Below are 18,475 nucleotides of genomic sequence, written 5' to 3' on the forward strand. Positions count from 1 at the left end.
AAAATTTACTTTTAACCTTAACAACATGTAAAATTAAAACCAATCTTCATATTTAAATGAGTTATTTTTATTTATGTATGTTTTTTTCAACCAGAGCCCATTTTGACTTTTTCAATACAAACCTATGAAGGACGGTGGTCGTATACCATACATTTATGTCATTGAACAATTTCTCCACCACAATTTTCATATGATATGAATGTAGCACATTTGAATTATTAGTACCTGCAGAATTCTAATTTATCAGTGGCAGTCGTCATATTGATATAGAGAGGAAGGAAACAGAAGTATGCTGCTGACGTTATAGTGGCGCTGTCCTGGCATTTAGCCAAAAGTGGAGATTCAGTGGTAGTGGTAGGAGTGGTAGTTGTTATATAACCTAAAACATAAACATTACCACTCATAATCTTAAAATTCACGCCATATTATTATAATTGAATTTTGCAAATTTATGGTAGTCTATAAACAACTGAGTAAATACATATAGTTTTAGTTATGAATGAGAATTAACACACAAGTCAGCATCTTACACTGTCGGGGATCTAGGGAAGCAGTGGAAATAGAGCGGAGGTTTGGGCTGTAAGTTTCAATCACAGTATCCTTGTAACTGGCTGTGCAAGTCACACCGTGCTCAGAACTGATGCTGTCCAGAATACAGGTAAACACGGATTCTGTCGCTCTTTGTAGAAAAAAGACCAAGGATTTTTAAAAAAGAGAAAAATAATAGATGCATTTTCATGCACGATGAAATCAGAAAAAAGTTTTCACTTTCACTTACCTACAAAATGCAGTCACATCATTTGTTGTAGAAATATCCATGTACTTAGGAAGAGCACAGACCCAGCCTTTGGAAAGGATTAATGCAGTATCCTTACAGACAGACAGTGATAAAGATTCTGTAGATGGTAATACCGGTGAAGTAATTGTAACAGGAAATGACGTCACCCGAGATGGCGTCCCAGGCTCAATGGTCACGGGAACAACAGATATTCCATCGCTGCCTAAGGAGCCTTTGTGAGTTACAAAATTTAATTTCAAATTTCAAAATCTAATTTCAAATTTTAAATTTAAAAATTCAAATTTTCAACAATTTTCAAAATCATGCATTGATGAGCACTCACAGTTTGTGGGATTAAAGCCCAGTGGAAGTGATGACTGTAGAGTTGGACCGTAAAACGAAAGCGCGTTTTGTTGATCACTTCTGCTGCAGTTTACGCCATAATTGTATTCAATATCACTCAAGATACATTCAATTACCCCGCCCACAGCTCTGTTCAATAAAAAAAAAATTCAAAAAGTAATACTATTCATTTACAAAAGACGGAAACCTTGTCAATGGTTCTGCAACATTTTCAAACCAAATAATATTATTTACTATTAAATGAGTACTGATATATATATATATATATATATATATATATATATATATATATATATATATATATATATATATATATATATATCCTGTATTTTGATAGTTAATTGATCAGGTCTTTTAGTTGAATTTTGTCGAAGAAATCTTTATAAAGAGATAAATATATCACTGAAAATATCCACGCCCCTAGCCTCGCTATCATAACGCACTCGCTGATACTTACAGACAGAATTCCGGTAGGTCGGATGACGTTGTGAGGTTGCTATACAAAGGCAGAGCACACTGCCATCCTCTAGCCATGATTTCTGCCTCGTTATGACATTTTAGCTGCGAAGGGGACAGCGTAGTGGTTGAAGACACGGGTGTGGTTATTGGTACAGTCATTTGAGAAGATGGGGGTAGTGTTGTTGTGCTTTGACCAGTAGTCCATGTTGTCGATGTGGATGTGGAGGTTGTCTTCGACTCAGGCACTGCTGAACTTGGTATGTATGGTGTTGTAATGGTAGTTGTTTCAAACTCGCCTATATATACCAAAGTTCGAAAACATTTATTTGTAAAAGGTATTCTATTCAAGAAGAAGTCGTTGAAATATTTGATACAACCTACATTTCGTGGGTGCAAAGCTCAGGCTTAGGCTAGATTGCAACGTTGGTCCGTAGGACAAAATAGCAAGTTCTTTGTCTTTTTCGCTACAAGTGACCCCAAACTCTGATTCTATTTTGTCGATGATGCACTGGAAAATCTGATCCACAACTCTAAAATATTGCCAAAAAATGTCAATCAAATACTTACATACTATTGCATACATGTATTTTGATATTCGGTCCTTTTTTATGATATACATGTATAGAGTAATGAAAATAGTAACTAAATCGACTATTTTTTCTTACCTGCAGAATGTTTCATTATCTTTTGCTGTTGAGATTTGTTCAAAATAAGGTAAAACACATTGTAGGCTCTTATCAAGAAAAACTCCACTATCTTTACATTTAGCGAGTAATGGATTAGGGGTCAAACTGGTGGTAATGGTTGAAACCGTTTCTGACAAAGTAGATATATGAGTCGAGGATGGTGGATTTGATGACGTCATTTCAGGCGTTGACTTCACAGTAGTGGTCATTCTCTGAGTAGTGGTAACAATATAACCTATGATATAAAGAAATGCGTTGTATACATCAATTGGTTACTTTTACGAACGTTCACACAATGTGTTAAACATTTACAATTAGGAAGTTATAGTAAAAAAGATAATTCATATAGTTTCTACAACTTTTAGATTTTGATAAATTAATCATAGAACTTTCAAATCTCAAGAATACTCACAATCTGCTGGATTGTTCTTAAGGCTGAACGCATTCGTTAACATGGGGCTGAATAATTCTATAGCAATAGTTGTATCGTTTTGGTCACACGACACATTGAATTGCTTTTCTATCCCATCCATTATACAATCAAACACATCTTTGACGATACTGTAAGACAATTAAAACTTAATCATTTAAAACAATGCATTAAAAGATGTAAAATTTCTAAAAAAAAAAACTATTTAGTAGAATTCAATAGTTTGGAAACCGCGCTACAAGTGGTATATAAATGTCGCATTTGTACTGACATAGTTATTTGAGAAGTTTTGTCACTATTATTTATTAGGTTTTTTACTCGTTTGGCTTTCTATGGAAATTTATCTATAGACCGTAGTATCGGTAACGTTAATGGAAGGCATGCAAAGCCGAGCATTATATTCATTGTATGTTAACAACCCGAGAAATTTCAATAACAGTAACTAATTAAAGTAACAAACCTAATGTGGAGGACAAAAACATAAGGTAAATTGGTATATACATGTTTAAAGAAAGAAATGCGATAAAAATAATTTCTTGTGGTCAGTTAAAGAAAATACTTAAAACTCGTGATGACTAAAATTGTTACATGTCTTTTGCATCGCATTTTTAGCATTCTCTAACTTTACCTGCAAAATTTGTCGAAATCAAGAGCTTTAGTAATATTCATAACTTGAGGCACAACGCAGTTCCAACCCTTGGTGATGATTATATTGCTCTCCCTACATTTACTTCGAGGTAGAGATGTTGTCACTGGTGTTGTCAAGGAGGTTGTTGTCATTGGTGATGTCCTGGAAATTGTTGTTGTTGTCTGAGTTTGTAAAGTGGACTGAGTCGTTGAAGTGGTTTCTGCAGATAACAACAACGGCTGTAAAGTGTCTTAGCGTTCCACTATTTTATTTAATGAAACTATGAAACTTTCTGAAGAAATTGATAAACCGATTATTCTTGTAGTCTATATGTTTTAATGTTTCCATTAAGCATGTTTAAGCACTATATGCTTTTTTTTTTTTTAAATCGTCGATCCTATAACACACCAGACCGTGCAGACAAATGTAATACCGCGCTACTATATTTGTGTGTTAAAGGACCGACAGAAATAAGCATTCAATGTTTATATTTACATTTATTTTGATGTTTATTTGTATGACTTATTTTTGTATCACCGTTTTAAGCCATTATATAGGTCTTTGTAAGGTATAAAAATAATTATAGATATAACAACCATAAAACATGTTATAAACCGGGAAAACTCTTTCTTGATATCAAATTAATATGATTTAACGATTATCATTCAAAAGTATATATCAAATTGGTTATTTAAGTTTGAACGTTTCATTTAATCTTCGATTTAAAGCCAATTCAAAACGCCATCGTCAGATTTAGACGTGTGTTATTGAAAACTGAATGTTACCGGTTCCCTGTGCAAACATTACGAGGAATATACACCGAATGTAAATATTACAATATGGAACAAGAAGCCCATGGTTCTCATTGTTCACCTGACTAACAGTTCTCATTTTAGTTCATTTCTGTTTCCCTTTCTAAATTTCTCATAATTTTTCATTGCAACCAAACTCTCCTATCATATCGAAAACATATATGAAATTTTCCCAAGTCCAATATTAGAATATATTTTTGATGTTTCATACATAATTTTCAAAAATTCAATATACTGACATATATTGCATGCTTTTGTGCATATCTAAGATGAAATTGGAATCACAACTAGTTGGTTATGCAATCCTAATTTCTATAAATATTATGCTTCTTGTCTCCATCAAAGAGGGTGCGCAGATATATCAACATTTCAACTTTAGAATAAAGATTTTGTTGGTAAAAGTCGTTTTATTTGTATAGATGTTTAAAAAAGCCCCATTTTAAAAATGTTTTTAGTCATAAGCATACCTTGATATGACATCGTAGTGGAATCTGGCGTTGAGCTAAGAGTTGACTGTACAGTTGTCTCGACAACAGGTCGGAAATCACCTACAATGAACATGAATCAATTTAAGTTTACTTCTTTAAAAAACGACAAGTCTCACATTTCCTGACCTTTACCATAGAGCTTATTAAAACACATTATACATTTAAAGTTGTATTTTGCATGTGGAAAAGACAAGAGAAGTTTCGAATAGTAATCAACAACACCGGTGTTAATTACAGTTAATTAATAGCTCTTACATTGTTTTAAGGAGTAAGGCATCTCAAACGTGCTCTGCAAAGTCGGTCCGTAAATACCGGCCACCGTTTCCACAGTTTCAGGGAGACACGTGACGTTATAGTCCGTTTCAACGTTATTTACGATGCATGTGAATATGTCTCTCATAATCCTAGAAACAGGAATAAAATAAAATCAAAGATGTGCTTATTTTGTTAAATCGTCTTTTATCAAAAGAACAGCTGTTTAAGACTGGCTATGTACTTTGTCACATGTCCATATGTACTAGCCCTCTTACATTAAGTCATTAATGTTAAGGTTTTGCATTTGGCTGTGTAAATTGATATGTAATTTTATAGAAATGTAGATCAAAAAACTATCTATTTTTGCAAACACTTACCTGCAAAACTCACTAGAAGATAATTTTGTTGTTAAATCAGTGTAATATGGAAGAGCACAAAACCACCCTTTTGTTGATATTGACATTTTCTCCTGACAAACCGGAGGTTGGGCAGCAGGTGTTATTATTGAAGTAGAACGAATTAAAAGTTGAGTCGTTGTTGGCAGAGTTGATGTGGTTGTAGGCTGTATTGTTGTAGTTGTAGACTGTTTTGTGGTCGTTGTTGGCTGGGTTGTCGTGATTGTTGGTTGGGTTGTTGTGGTTGTCGGCTGTGTTGTTGTGGTTGTTGGCTGGGTAGTTGTGGTTGTTGGCTGTGTTGTTGTGGTTGTTGGCAATGTTGTTGTGGTTGTTGACTGTGTTGTTGTGGTTGTTGGCTGGGTAGTCGTGGTTGTTGGCTGGGTTGTGGTCGTTGTTAGCTGTGTTGTTGTGGTAGTTGGCAGTGTTGTCGTCGTTGTTGGCTGGGTTGTTATAGTTGTTGGCTGGCTTGTGGTCGTTGTTGGCTGTGTTGTTGTTGTTGTTGGCAGTGTTGTCGTCGTTGTTGGCTGGGTAGTTGTGGTTGTTGGTTGGGTTGCGGTCGTTGTTGGCTGTGTTGTGGTCGTTGTTGGCTGGGTAGTTGTGGTTGTTGGCTGAGTAATGGTCGTTGTTGGCTGTGTTGTTGTGGTAGTTGGCAGTGTTGTCGTCGTTGTTGGCTGGGTAGTTGTGGTTGTTAGTTGGGTTGTGGTCGTTGTTGGCTGTGTTGTTGTGGTAGTTGGCAGTGTTGTCGTCGTTGTTTGCTGGGTAGTCGTGGTTGTTGGCTGGGTTGTGGTCATTGTTGGCTGGGTTGTTGTAGTTGTTGGCTGTTTTGTTGTGGTTGTTGGCAGTGTTGTCGTCGTTGTTGGCTGGGTTGTGGTCGTTGTTGGCTGTGTTGTTGTTGTTGGCTGGGTAGTTGTTGTTGTTGGTTGTTTTGTGGTCGTTGTTGGCTGGGTTGTTGTAGTTGTTCGCTGTATTGTTGTGGTAGTTGGCAGTGTTGTGGTCGTTGTTGGCTGGGTTGTGGTCGTTGTTGGCTGGGTAGTTGTTGTTGTTGGTTGTCTTGTGGTCGTTGTTGGCTGGGTTGTTGTAGTTGTTCGCTGTGTTGTTGTGGTAGTTGGCAGTGCTGTCGTCGTTGTTGGCTGGGTTGTGGTCGTTGTTGGCTGTGTTGTTGTTGTTGTTGGCTTGGTTGTGGTCGTTGTTGGCTGGGTTGTGGTCGTTGTTGGCTGTGTTGTTGTGGTAGTTGGTTGGGTTGTGGTCGTTGTTGGCAGTGTTGTTGTGGTTGTTGGCTGGGTAATCACGGTTGTTGGCTGTGTTGTGGTCGTTGTTGGCTGTGTTGTTGTGGTAATTGGCAGTGTTGATGTGGTAGTTGGCTGTGTTGTTGTGGTTGTTGGCTGGCTTGTGGTCGTTGTTGGCAGTGTTGTTGTGGTTGTTGGCTGTCTTGTGGTCGTTATTGGCTGTGTTGTTGTGGTAGTTGGCAGTGTTGTTGTCGTTGTTGGCTGGGTTGTGGTCGTTGTTGACTGTGTTGTTGTAGTTGTTGGCTGGGTAGTTGTGGTTGTTGGTTGTGTTGTTGTCGTTGTTGGCTGTGTTGTTTTAGTTGTGGGCATTGTTGATGTAGTTGTTGGCAGTGTTGTAGTCGTTGGCTGGGTCGTCCGTGTTTCCTGTGATGTTGTAACTGGAGCTGACGTAGTTGCGTTCGCTATAACAAGAGTTTTAAAAGGGTATGGTCACAATTTTGGTCAATTTTTTTTCCTGTGTTATTATGAACAAAGCTTTAATAGAAATGGATTTCTGGTGATCAAATGATTAGCAAGATACAGGGCTCATAATACTTTGTAATGTAAACAAGGCTCGTGCCCTGTTTCTGTTTACAAAGGTTCAATATACCAGTAAAAAAAACTTTTTCAAGCTAATTTGTTTTTGTCTAACTTTTATTCATTTTAAGCATAAATAAACAGTTCCTAGCGTTTTACGCATTCATTTTAGGTCTAAAACTGGAATTTTAACTTCAGCATTCAAAATGTAAACAAACGCTTTGTTTACATAGCAAAGAATGTCAAACTCTGTAACTCGTTTATAACTCAACAAATGACACTCGATTGCCGGTCAAAGATGTCTTACTGAAACATTGTAAATATTAAAATTGGAAAAATAATTTTCGATCAAAATCGTGACCTTGCCCCTTTTACATGATAAAATGATAGAATGATACATAATAAACCTGATAAGCGGATGACGTTTTGTATTTCTTCATACCTATAGTCTGATTTTCCACTGACAGCGATATCAATTTCTGTAGTAGTCCAGTCACGGCTTCTTGAAGTTGGCGGTTGGCTTCACTTTGAATGGCTTGGATAACCGATGATACCTCAATTAATGGCGTGTCTTGAGTTGTATTGACCGTCATAATGATTTTGAATATGACATTTATACTGCCTTTCCTAAAACAAAGGCATAGAAAATTTTGTTAATTTGGATATTTTTCAATGTACGTAAACGATTTCAGATGTAGAATTTCAACTTTGTTGACTTACCGGAATCCCATAATTTGCACATCGAGGAACTCATTTTGAATAGAATTCATCAAGGAGGCCAATAGCTGTAATTAAAATGTGAAATATTTTTCGTGGTATGGAAAACTTTTCTTCTTTAATAGGGCTAGTCATGGCGAAACTGGCTACTTCCTGAAATCAGCTTTTCCACATTTCTTACAAAAGTTGCATTGAAGTGTGGCTTTAATTCCAACTAACTACACAATTTTGCAAACTTAATCAAAAAGGTCGGTTGATCAATGATATTTGTAAATCAAATATAAACCACTTTCATTTTCAAAACTTAAAGAATATTCCTTATTACAAATAATCATTTGTGCATTGCAAATGCTAAAAGAAACTTAGAAGGAAAAATGTGTATTAAAGTGAATTATAATCAAAATACTATCACCGATTTAGAATTTTCAAATTTTACAGTATTGTAACAAAAATACGTTTTAAAATTTTTTGGAAAGGTAAAAAATTTAAAATTCCCATAGGTATTCGTGACTTACAGATTAGTAGTGAACCCTCTAACCCACTGCTACGTGACCATTAAGGGAAAGAGACTATTTATAAAATTAAACTTGATTTTATTGTTTATTTCGATAAATTGTACGTCACAAGATGGAAGTGTATTATGCGATACACCTTAAAAAGTTTTGCGCTTACCAGGTTACCACTCAGCTTTGCGGGTGCTCGCGAGCGCTCGCCAAAATCTTCTTTCCCTCTTATACAAATGTTCGCTAGCGCTCGCGAGCGCCCACTCTTTTGAATAGGCCTCATGTTTCACTTACCTCTTCTTTCAGACGGGACGTGAGATTCTGGAAAACTGGTGACGTAGGATCGCTGAGAGCGTCGTTCCACGCCTCGTTAAGGGAGAGATCGCCGATGAACACAACAGGGGCTAGTGTAAAACAAAACATCAACATGGCGCAATCTGCGCCCAAAAGAAGAATGTAACTTCTCTACGAGTACTCTTTAAAGATGATTGAAGAAGCTTGCAATGAATGGTTCAAACGATCATATTCAAACCTACTAATTCTACTTTACTTATTACAATTCTAATCACTGCATCACCCAAACACCTGCTTGAAATTTTGACACTTATTTTGATTCACGATATAAAAAATTCAAATCAACTATTTTGTTTGTTTTTGTTTTGTTTTGATTTTGTTTTGTTTTGGGGTAGATATGCATAAAAATCGAGACTGCTAGTCATTTGTGTATGTATATGATAAGAATTTCAAGATATCAACGTCATGGACGTACTAAATTTCAAAACTTTCGACTTTACGGTGTTAGGCACAAAATATGAGCATTTAGATATAAAACAACAAAACTAAAACACACTCCGACATTGATATAGCTCCATTTCATTTTGATCACGCACTACTATAAAAATATCTAAGAAAACACGAGTATTTTGGGATGTTGTCAATAGGACTTTGCAGTGTTGCTCATGAACCATTAGGGGAAAAAGGTATTAGAACTTAATCGAATATACGGAAAAACATAAATGGAAAGACTCGCAGTCATTGAGAATCGATTATGAAAAGATGGAGAATTTTAAAATCAAACCCATTTCCTGTGACCAACGAGCATGCATGGTCGAATGATTTCGACGCTCCGATCAGATGGAATTCCATATCAATGAAAAATTTTCTATCAAGGATGCTTTATAAACGCGTCAGGTTGGAAAACTTTGCCCCCCCCCCCCCCCTCTAAAAAAAACATGTTTATGGAATTTTTTTCATGAAGACATGAAAGTACCGGGTTTTAAAAATTGTTGAAAAATTTACGATGTATTCTGAGAACTGAATTAATGAATAGAAGATGACAGATTTCCCTACTATCAAATCCAGTAAAATATTTATTGTCATTCTTATAAATTTAAAAGTGGTTTCATATGAAATTTTTGGACTTTTTCCTTCATATATATTTCAAGTGTTTTAACTTTTCTTCGCTGAAATGATTAAGCATTCATAATAGAATTCGACAAAAAATTATGGAAACGGAAACATGGGACAGATCATAGTTTTTTTTCCATGAGATATATGTCTATGCTATATTCGGTTTTGAAGCTATATCAGCAGTCCTATTAATATGTTTCCGCTGTTAGAGCCTGAGTGTTTTGATTCATTTAACTCTGTAACATTTTATTTTACCAAATCTGATCTTGAAAAAGTAAAATACCAAAAAAAAAAACTTACGTGATTTCACGGAAACAAATATTATCCGACTCTTTTCCAAATAAAGAGTTTCCTCTCATTAATGAGCGGATATATCTTAAAAACCGAATTTAACACTTTTTGAGAAATTTCGAATAAAATGTTACGAGAGCTTTCAATCAAAACACTCAAAAACAAAAGAGAGTTATTAGTTTATTATAACCGTTATTTCCCTACATTGTAAAAACTTCTTTAAATTGAAAACGTCTCTGTTCACTCGTCGTTTACCATTCACCAACTTGATTGTTATGCTCTCCGCCATAACTGCACCGAGGAAGCCATTGGTTCGTGTCGTCTGCTGTCTCGTCACCTCGCGCTCAATCGTCTGCTGCACGTCCGTGACGTTTACACTCAACATATCGACCTGTCCATCCTCTTTCACAACGGTATAAAAAGTGATCTTGAAGAAAACTTTGACACTGCCTGGACTGTCAAAAATATTTAAAGCGTTCATGCATCATCATTTTGATCAAATTTTAAAGAAAAAGAGGACAGCGAATCTTGCATATGTATACGTGCAAGATTGCCGACATTCGTAAAATTTAAGAATGGGGAGGAAAGAATGATAATAAATTGTAAATTACCTGTAACCTGTGACTTTACTATTGTTGAAGATATGTTTCATAGGACTAGTGAGAAATGCAGTATCTATCTATAAAAAAAGAAAATACCTTTAGCAAGATTCTATTCTCTTGTAGGTAAATCGCAACATATAACGACAGGTTTCCTTCCAGCAGCAACACATCAGCATACATGTATAGTCAAATGGAGTTTGCCATACCTCATATACAATAGCTTTGGAGAACACTTGATATTCAGAGGATGCTGAATCGTTGAGGTCAGGTGTCCAAGATTTGTTTAATTTCAAGGATCCAGAAAATACAATTGGAGCTACAAATAAATTAAGTGGAAGATCTACAAACGGTATGGTATCGTTGGTCTTGGCATCTCTTTTCTAAATTTTAACCTACTCTAGAACAAAAACGATTTTTTTCTGAATGCTTTAACTAAGGGGATGTCATAAACTTTGGCTTGAGTGATGTATCAAAATGTATGAAATAAAACACAAGAAATGAACAACAATGTTAAAAAGTTCACTTGGACATGAACTTGGTTTTTACTTAATCAAATCTTGTGGGTCACAAAGGATTTGGTTACATGACCAAATAAATTTATATCCCTGTACACTTTTTAACATTGGTTTTCAGTCCCTAAAAGTACCTGTTGATAAAGAAGCAGACGGCGGCGGTGTCGTCTGCGTTGGTGGTAACGTTGGTGACGTCGATGTTGCCTCCGTTGAAGCTCCTGCCGCCTTTGTTTGAGTTGACGTCTGCTGTGTCGTCAAAGTGTTTCGGTCAGTTTGTACACGCGTCGTGGTGTCTTGCTGCTGTGACGTAGCCTGTGATGTACTCTCCGTCGTGGGTGTGAATGGTTCAACGGAAGCATTTTGATGCATTACCCCGTTGTTATGTTTTACCATGTGATTATTAAACCTGGACTTGTCTGAAAATAATAGCAACTACTGATTATAAATGAAATATCATCAATTGAGCTGCAGACAGAGACAACGCATTTTACATTTGAATTGAGGGGACCTTGTCGGATTGCACAAACGCGTTGCAACCCCCCCCCCCCCCCCCTTACCCCCGAAAAAAAAATACAGAACCGGATACAATAAATTCCTCTGTTACTTGAATCTTAAAATAATAACGTGTGTGTGTCAATATATTCCGTTGATTTATTTTTTGTGAGGAAAAAAACCCTCCCCCACCCCAAACATAAACACACACGGTTCAAGAATTCAAGGTTTCTCAAAGTTAGTCTTCTTTGTGTGATTTGTGTGATTTTTTTTTCTTTATTGGCTTATTGTCGAAATATTTCAGGGTAGGCCTTGCCATCGATACTTCAAAATATGGCCATAAGGCAGAGATAAAATTACCATTGATATTTTTTGCTGTATTGCTTACAGATTTAAAGTACTATTTTACCACTCACCAAAAAATCATAAGTAATTTTGACCATCTATTTTTTTCTAATTTTAATTACCGATCGCTGAAAACATTTCATGACTCACCAATAAAGAACAAGAGTGCTATCGCCACAACGATTACATTCTTTATTTGAAATGTTTACGGATTGGAGAAGTATTTCATCGCTCACCAATGAAGTAGAAGGAGAGTGCTATGGCTACAATGGAGAGCGCCACCAGTCCCAGTATCCCCATCACGATCCAGAACCTCTGCTGTCTGTAGGTGTTACACTCCATCATTGACCGCAGGCTCTCCGTCCCATCTGAGGTAAGAAAAAAAGTCTACAACGCTAGTAAAGAACATTACGGAAATATAAAGTGTACGTATGAAGTATAATAAAATTATATGATAAGTACGTTTAAACAATTATTAAGAGAGTGTGTAAATTCTGAAAACATTCCATAATCATGTAAACAACTGGTACATGTACTCATGAATTTTAAAAAATATGTTTTAAGTACGCTTCTGCGATTAAATTAAAAAAAAACTTACAAATAGATCAAAACAGTTGTTTTTTGTTTTTGTTTTTTTATGGGGTAAAACGGCACTTTTTGTAATTCCTTTGTAAAAGATACTCTTAAATATATGAAAAATACCTGACATGTTAGGATCAGAGTCATGATAGTTTCTCTTTAGTCCGCCTGGAGGATATCCACGAACAACAGAGGCGGGTAACGATTTTGTTTGACTTTTACTGGGCGGCATGTCAAAATAATAGAATCTAGGAGTCCGATTATCTCCCTTTGAATGCCATGATGGCGGTATAGGAGCCGGCTTAGGGGGTTTCGTTGTCTTTATACTGTTGTTGATATTGTAGGCTTCTGTTGGGTCGTATTTATAGTTATCTGTGGTGTCATTGTGGTACCAGGGATTGCTCTGCCATCTCTACAAACGAACACAGAACAAATAACTTATTTATATATTTATGGAGAGAGAGAGAGAGAGAGAGAGAGAGAGAGAGAGAGAGAGACAGAGACAGAGAGAGAGACAGACAGACGGACAGACAGACAGACAGACGGACAGACAGACAGACAGAGAAAGAAAGAGGGAGATGTGAAGTGCGCCCCCCCCCTCCGTTAATGAACCAAAAAGTAAATTTCGCAAATTCTTTTTCATTTTGCATTAAAATTACTTTTTTCAAGATAAAACAATCATATGGAAGAAATGCGTTATCATTTATTGTAGGGGTACCCTGTTTACATTCAATCTTGCACAATCTTTGCTCCGCCCTACATTTGTAAGCCTTCATAATGCACAAGCGCAAGTACATACATTTTTCACCTTTACTGCGCATATATGTAACTTTTTAAAAGATGCAAAAGCCTTCCCCATTAGATCAGTAGATAACTTGTCTGTACCACGCGTATCACGTGAAATCCATTTCAGTATGCGTGTTCGACATGACTATAAACTAAATATACCATTAACCTTCATTTAATAGAATACATTATTTGTAAGTTGTATTTTCATTGATGTTATCTGATCGATAACTTTTCCCTCGATTGCTGAGATTTTCCTAATAGACAATGTCACGTGATATTAAAACAAGCCATGTTCGATCTGCTTAATTTCATCATATCCGTTTTCTCCATTGTACTAACCCCCATCCCCAAAGTCTATGAATTTTTATTTATTGAAAGGACAAAGTCACAACCCAGAACGAAAGTTTCTATTTCTGGGTCTGTAAAATCAACGATTATGCGTCAATTTTACAATATAAAACAATCCAAGCAATCAACACTTATCAAGATATGTCACTTTTCTTCAATCTAATTTGATAATTATACAAAAAATCGTGGCGGATTTTCTGCAATTCATTGTATATAAACGGGGCCGCTGACATGTGTTATAAGATTCATAGGCGTCGGAACCGGGGGGGTAGGGGGGCTAGGGGGGGGCTTAGCCTCCCCCCCACTTGTTTTTTGCAAATGTAGACCTAACCATTAGGCACATAGCATTATAGAGAGAGTTGAGCCCCCCACTTTTGATCGCCGGAAGTATAGTTGTTCCTAAATTAACCTTGAAAGATTGAGAAAGTTGGAGTAATAGGCCTACTGGCCCCCCCCCCCCCCCCCCCCCCGGATTAGGAATTTCATGATTTGGGGGAAAAAAAATTGGGTAGGTAAAATTTTTTTTGGATAGGCATACCCCCCCCCCCCCCCACCCCACGGATTAGGATTTTCATGATTTTGGGAAATAGTTTTTTTTCGCAATATATCTGAGGATTAGTCTAGCCCCCCCCCCCCCCACCCCCCACTTTCAATTTGCTTCTGACGCCAGTGGGATTTGAAGAAACCTTTGCATAATTAGTTGAAATATAAATCAAAACACCACGAATTCAATAAGGCACGTAAAAATCAACAATACCAATATGTTTATGATATTATGTCCTTGATGTCATTGATAATATACATATAGGGTACGATTTCGAGATTTTCTGGCTTCGTTATGACACAAACCTTTGAAGGTGGAATCTTCACGCCTCTGGAATGGTCGTGGTTCCTTATCAGCTTCATTTTATAATGATCCTCCTCCACCATCCCCGGACAGCCCGCCACCTTACACGCCCAATAGATCTTCCCATGGTTCTCATGGTGGTAACGGAATTCTATGTTCTCGTGAAGCAAAGTAAAATGTCTGCGCTTCTTTTCATCTCTGTCGATTCCCAGCATTATGACTGTCTTTTGCAATGGTTCCTGAAGATGCGCAACGACAGATATAATCGCCTTAATTAGCCATGTCCAATCTCACGGTCTGCTATCCCTGTTAATGGCGCCTGGAAAACACTGCTCAGGTGAACCCGTGTTCAGTGAACCAAACCCGTGTGTTCGACAGGTAGTTTAAATACCCGCGTAAATCTTGTATGGAAGTCCAGCTGGGTACGTACGCAGCATTCACAATGTTATATCAAGTGGATGTGTTGCCTAGTCATTGCCAGCATATTTACTTGTATTGTTTTATATCGTTAACGAAGAAAAAAAATTTACTGTATAAAAAGTGTAGCAACCCCTGTATATCGACATCTAGTGTCCGATTTAAGAATTATTTTCGTAAGTTTTGTTCTTGCAGAAACGTTTGCGAAAGTTTAAAGTCATGTTATGTTCAGTGAAGTATCAAGATATCATTGGAACACATTTTGCTTACTCTTTTAAGGGTCTCGAAATTTGAAAAAAAAAAGTCACAAGATAACTTTCCCTCTATCTTGTCAGATTGTAAACTGCATGTAAAATAAAGAGATTTTTCCATTTTGCATTGCAAACAAATGAAAGGACCTGGATGATAATGTTGCAATATTGTGCGAGGTATTCAAGCAATCTTCCGAATGAAATTTTTTAAAATTTAATAACTTAATTTTTCCATTATAATATTTCCGTAAGAAATAATATTCGATTTCAATTTTATATTTGACAGGTACGCGTATAATAGCTAAAACTCGTCAAAAGTGATGGAAAAGGTAACAGACTTCAGTGAATTGACTCTTCAGAAGAAGAGTTAATTTAAATATATCCACTCTAATTTTATTCTTTTCATAATTAACTCCCGCCACCTTTCAACAGAGCGATGCTCTCTATTTCAACAAACTGGAAAACCATTCCTATAATAATGCTCTGTAGCAAGTTTGGTTGAAACTCACCCAGATGTTCTGGATTTTTGAGAAGAAGTTAAAAACGTTAAAAATTTGCATACAAATTACTTGTAAATACGCAGAGGCAAGCCCGGTGATCTCTTCACTAGAGAAGGTTCCCTATGAAGGAACAATAATTCAACTTCTTCGATCGGTTAAGAGTGATGAGCCATGACTCAAAAATAAGCTGCGACCTTTAGATACCAATTTTTTAAATAAAATAAAAAGTCGACCATAATTCGATCTAAAATTAACCTGAATTTAAGAGGCCGGATAATCACCAATTTATAAAGACTTATCAGATCCTCTAACACTATGAAATATATGGCTTTTAAGTCTAATGCAAAGACCCCAAACATTCCAGCTTTACATTTTGAATATTTTTTATATTCTAATGGGCCTTTTATATATATAAATGTTGAAAGTAAGTGCCTCCGCATTTTGTCGGAGAAAATACAAACAATGAGTGAAAGATGATATGAGTATTTACTGTATTAACCTCCATATTATATTATATTACCTCCACCCCCCCCCCCCCCCCTTATGGGGCCAGTTTATAGGAAATTAGGTTTTTGTGGGAGGGGAGCAAGATGCATATACTAGAACTCTATGTTCTGTATATCCCCCTTCTTCTTTTGTAAACTCATATGCTATACGCAGGAGTCTGCAATTGTAGTTATTGATCACTCGATTACTAGTGACCTAAACTATTGAAAAAAAAATATATAATTGATTAATTTGTCAAAGTCAAATTATTATAGAGATCTAATAGTTCTATTATTGCAGTTTTTATGATACTGCTTATGTAGTATGTACTTATTTCTTTTTAAAAACGAATTTGGTTGTTCTGTTTGATTTGAAGCTGTTATAACTTTTTATAAGACATTTTATTAACCCATGCGGGTCGTATGTTTGTTTGTTTTCCATTTTAGGCTGTCCAAAGTTAATTCAACGTTTAACGTGACCCGCGCACGTGGGTTTAGGAAATATCAGGTTTTAAAAAAAACCCAAACCCCTATTTTAATTTGATTTTTTTTTCAAGTTTGGTTATACTAAGATACTGTAATCTATAGAAATTCGAAATGACTATAAATCAAATACTCCATCATCTTCGCTAGCCAAGGCTTTTCGGTCCACTTTGCTCCCCATAAATGGGGAGAAAAGTGGACCGCAAAACCCTTGGTTAGCGAAGATGATACTCAATAGGATTAGCAGGAAAGATCGCCAGTAAAGACAACCTATATTATTTGAACACTCAATGTATTTCTTGTAACTGAATAAAAATCATTTGTTTGAAAATGTTGTTTGTTTTAAATTTATCGCTATCCTTCGAAGATTTGGTATGTTGAAGTGACGTTAAACGTAAAATTAATTTTGGGCGGCCTTAATTGCAAAACTCATTGCGGACATTCTTTTCAGTACGCACGAGAATTCATAATCATGAAACCATGAATAAGATAAATATCTAACACGAGCTAGTAACCATTCTCTTGATATATTTTTTTTCAGGTCAAAGTTATTGATCAAGACGACATAAAAAGTCCAAATGTATTGATCTCTAAGGACGGTGAAAGCTATCGTTTCTCCCATCATACGTCGGGCCATTGGCATTCGATAACTACAAGGTCTTTAGGTTCCGTTTTTGTGCAATTCTGGTTTTGTGCAATACACACATACACACTCTTTTCTTTCAAACCACTCAATATCTAGAACCATTTTAACAAGAGCTTGGACTTTGGGTAGTCGTGTCAAACAGCTATGTGACATAGGCTTGTTTATTTCATTGCTGGTTTCTCAGATATGGCTCTTTGAAATCAGCAGGATTTGTCTTGCTTTTGAGCTAAGAATACACAATCGGTATATATTTCGCTTGAAACCAGTGTCATTTTAACTTGTTTTGACGCAAGAAATTGACAATTACATGCTACTGAAAGTCCAAGCTCTTGTTAAAATGGTTCTAACATTGTGGGAAGGTAAAACTTTCTTTTTTTTAATGCCTGTTATTTTAAATAATCGAGTCAATGATTAAATCAACTAATAGAATTTTATTTCAAAATAATTTTATTGAAAATTTCGTCCATGTGGCATATACAAGCATACGTCACCCACAGTACATACAATAACTAGCTTACCCCACATTATTACAAAAATCTATATAGAATCTGAATAATACAAATGAAATTAAACTTAATTTTTGCAACAAATAGGATGTCGTACAAGTTCTTTCCCTCAACAGGAAACATAAAATATTCCAAAACATAAAGTATTATCCTCAATAAATTTACAAGCGAAGAATAGAAAATTGTATTTCTTGGTATTGGTAAGACTATGAGCACTTCGAAGTCATCAATAGTTTATGACGTTTACTGTTACACATGGTGGAAGTTAATACTAAGTCTGAATCACACCATTTCACATTTCTCTACACACAATCTGAAATTATTTATTTAGAACGCGTTTTTCAAATGACACTGATCATTTGTTTTTTGGTTTTTTTTTTGTCATTATCGGTGTTAAAAAAAAAAAGAAGAAGAAGCTTTAAGACAAACTTACATATCATAAATAACCAGCATCATTTTCTTTGTTATTTAGACCCCCCCCCCCCCCCACAACAAAAACTTTGAAACGCATTCTAAATTAAAATGTCCTATATTAAAATCACCAATCGGTCGTACAAAAAAAAATTAGGAGTTTAACTTTAAACTCAGGTCGGTAATATAATACTGACAAGTATAACCATGATTCCTGAGGAACATAAATTTATCCATTTCTCGTG

The 18,475-nt window shown here is 36.0% G+C and overlaps 2 protein-coding genes across 2 annotated transcripts in view; both read right to left on the reverse strand.

The window, feature by feature from the left end:
- Positions 1-11,542, reverse strand: part of LOC128180744 (mucin-5AC-like) — a 41,468-nt gene extending 29,926 nt beyond the window's left edge. The window contains exons 1-19 of the mRNA XM_052848894.1: positions 11,266-11,542; positions 10,826-10,935; positions 10,629-10,696; positions 10,273-10,472; positions 8,611-8,720; positions 7,817-7,881; positions 7,539-7,723; positions 5,277-6,981; positions 4,900-5,048; positions 4,624-4,704; positions 3,345-3,564; positions 2,699-2,847; positions 2,266-2,521; positions 1,982-2,130; positions 1,599-1,896; positions 1,122-1,270; positions 779-1,010; positions 531-679; positions 226-379 (exon numbers count right to left, since the gene is read on the reverse strand). Coding sequence (XP_052704854.1) covers positions 226-379; positions 531-679; positions 779-1,010; positions 1,122-1,270; positions 1,599-1,896; positions 1,982-2,130; positions 2,266-2,521; positions 2,699-2,847; positions 3,345-3,564; positions 4,624-4,704; positions 4,900-5,048; positions 5,277-6,981; positions 7,539-7,723; positions 7,817-7,881; positions 8,611-8,720; positions 10,273-10,472; positions 10,629-10,696; positions 10,826-10,935; positions 11,266-11,524 — 4,688 coding nt within the window. The 5' untranslated portion in view covers positions 11,525-11,542. The remainder of the gene's footprint in view (positions 1-225; positions 380-530; positions 680-778; positions 1,011-1,121; positions 1,271-1,598; positions 1,897-1,981; positions 2,131-2,265; positions 2,522-2,698; positions 2,848-3,344; positions 3,565-4,623; positions 4,705-4,899; positions 5,049-5,276; positions 6,982-7,538; positions 7,724-7,816; positions 7,882-8,610; positions 8,721-10,272; positions 10,473-10,628; positions 10,697-10,825; positions 10,936-11,265) is intronic.
- A 651-nt stretch (positions 11,543-12,193) lies between these two features.
- LOC128182194 (uncharacterized) lies at positions 12,194-14,893 on the reverse strand. The gene is made up of 3 exons (XM_052850798.1): positions 14,534-14,893; positions 12,671-12,959; positions 12,194-12,336 (listed from the first exon to the last, which is right to left on the reverse strand). Exons 1-3 carry the CDS (start codon positions 14,744-14,746, stop codon positions 12,194-12,196), a joined length of 645 nt encoding a protein of 214 aa, XP_052706758.1. The 5' UTR covers positions 14,747-14,893.
- Between the last annotated feature and the right edge of the window lie 3,582 nt (positions 14,894-18,475).

The sequence above is a fragment of the Crassostrea angulata genome, chromosome 4, assembly GCF_025612915.1.
Source record: "Crassostrea angulata isolate pt1a10 chromosome 4, ASM2561291v2, whole genome shotgun sequence".
NCBI lineage: Eukaryota > Metazoa > Mollusca > Bivalvia > Ostreida > Ostreidae > Magallana > Magallana angulata.

Coding starts and splice junctions, on each gene's coding strand:
- LOC128182194 (XM_052850798.1), bottom strand. CDS start 14,746: ATGCTGGGAATCGACAGAGATGAAAAGAAGCGCAGACATTTTACTTTG. Junction 12,960..14,533: donor TGAAGATTCCACCTTCAAAG/GTTTGTGTCATA, acceptor GTTCGTTTGTAG/AGATGGCAGAGCAATCCCTG. Junction 12,337..12,670: donor CTCTGATCCTAACATGTCAG/GTATTTTTCATA, acceptor TTCTTACCTCAG/ATGGGACGGAGAGCCTGCGG.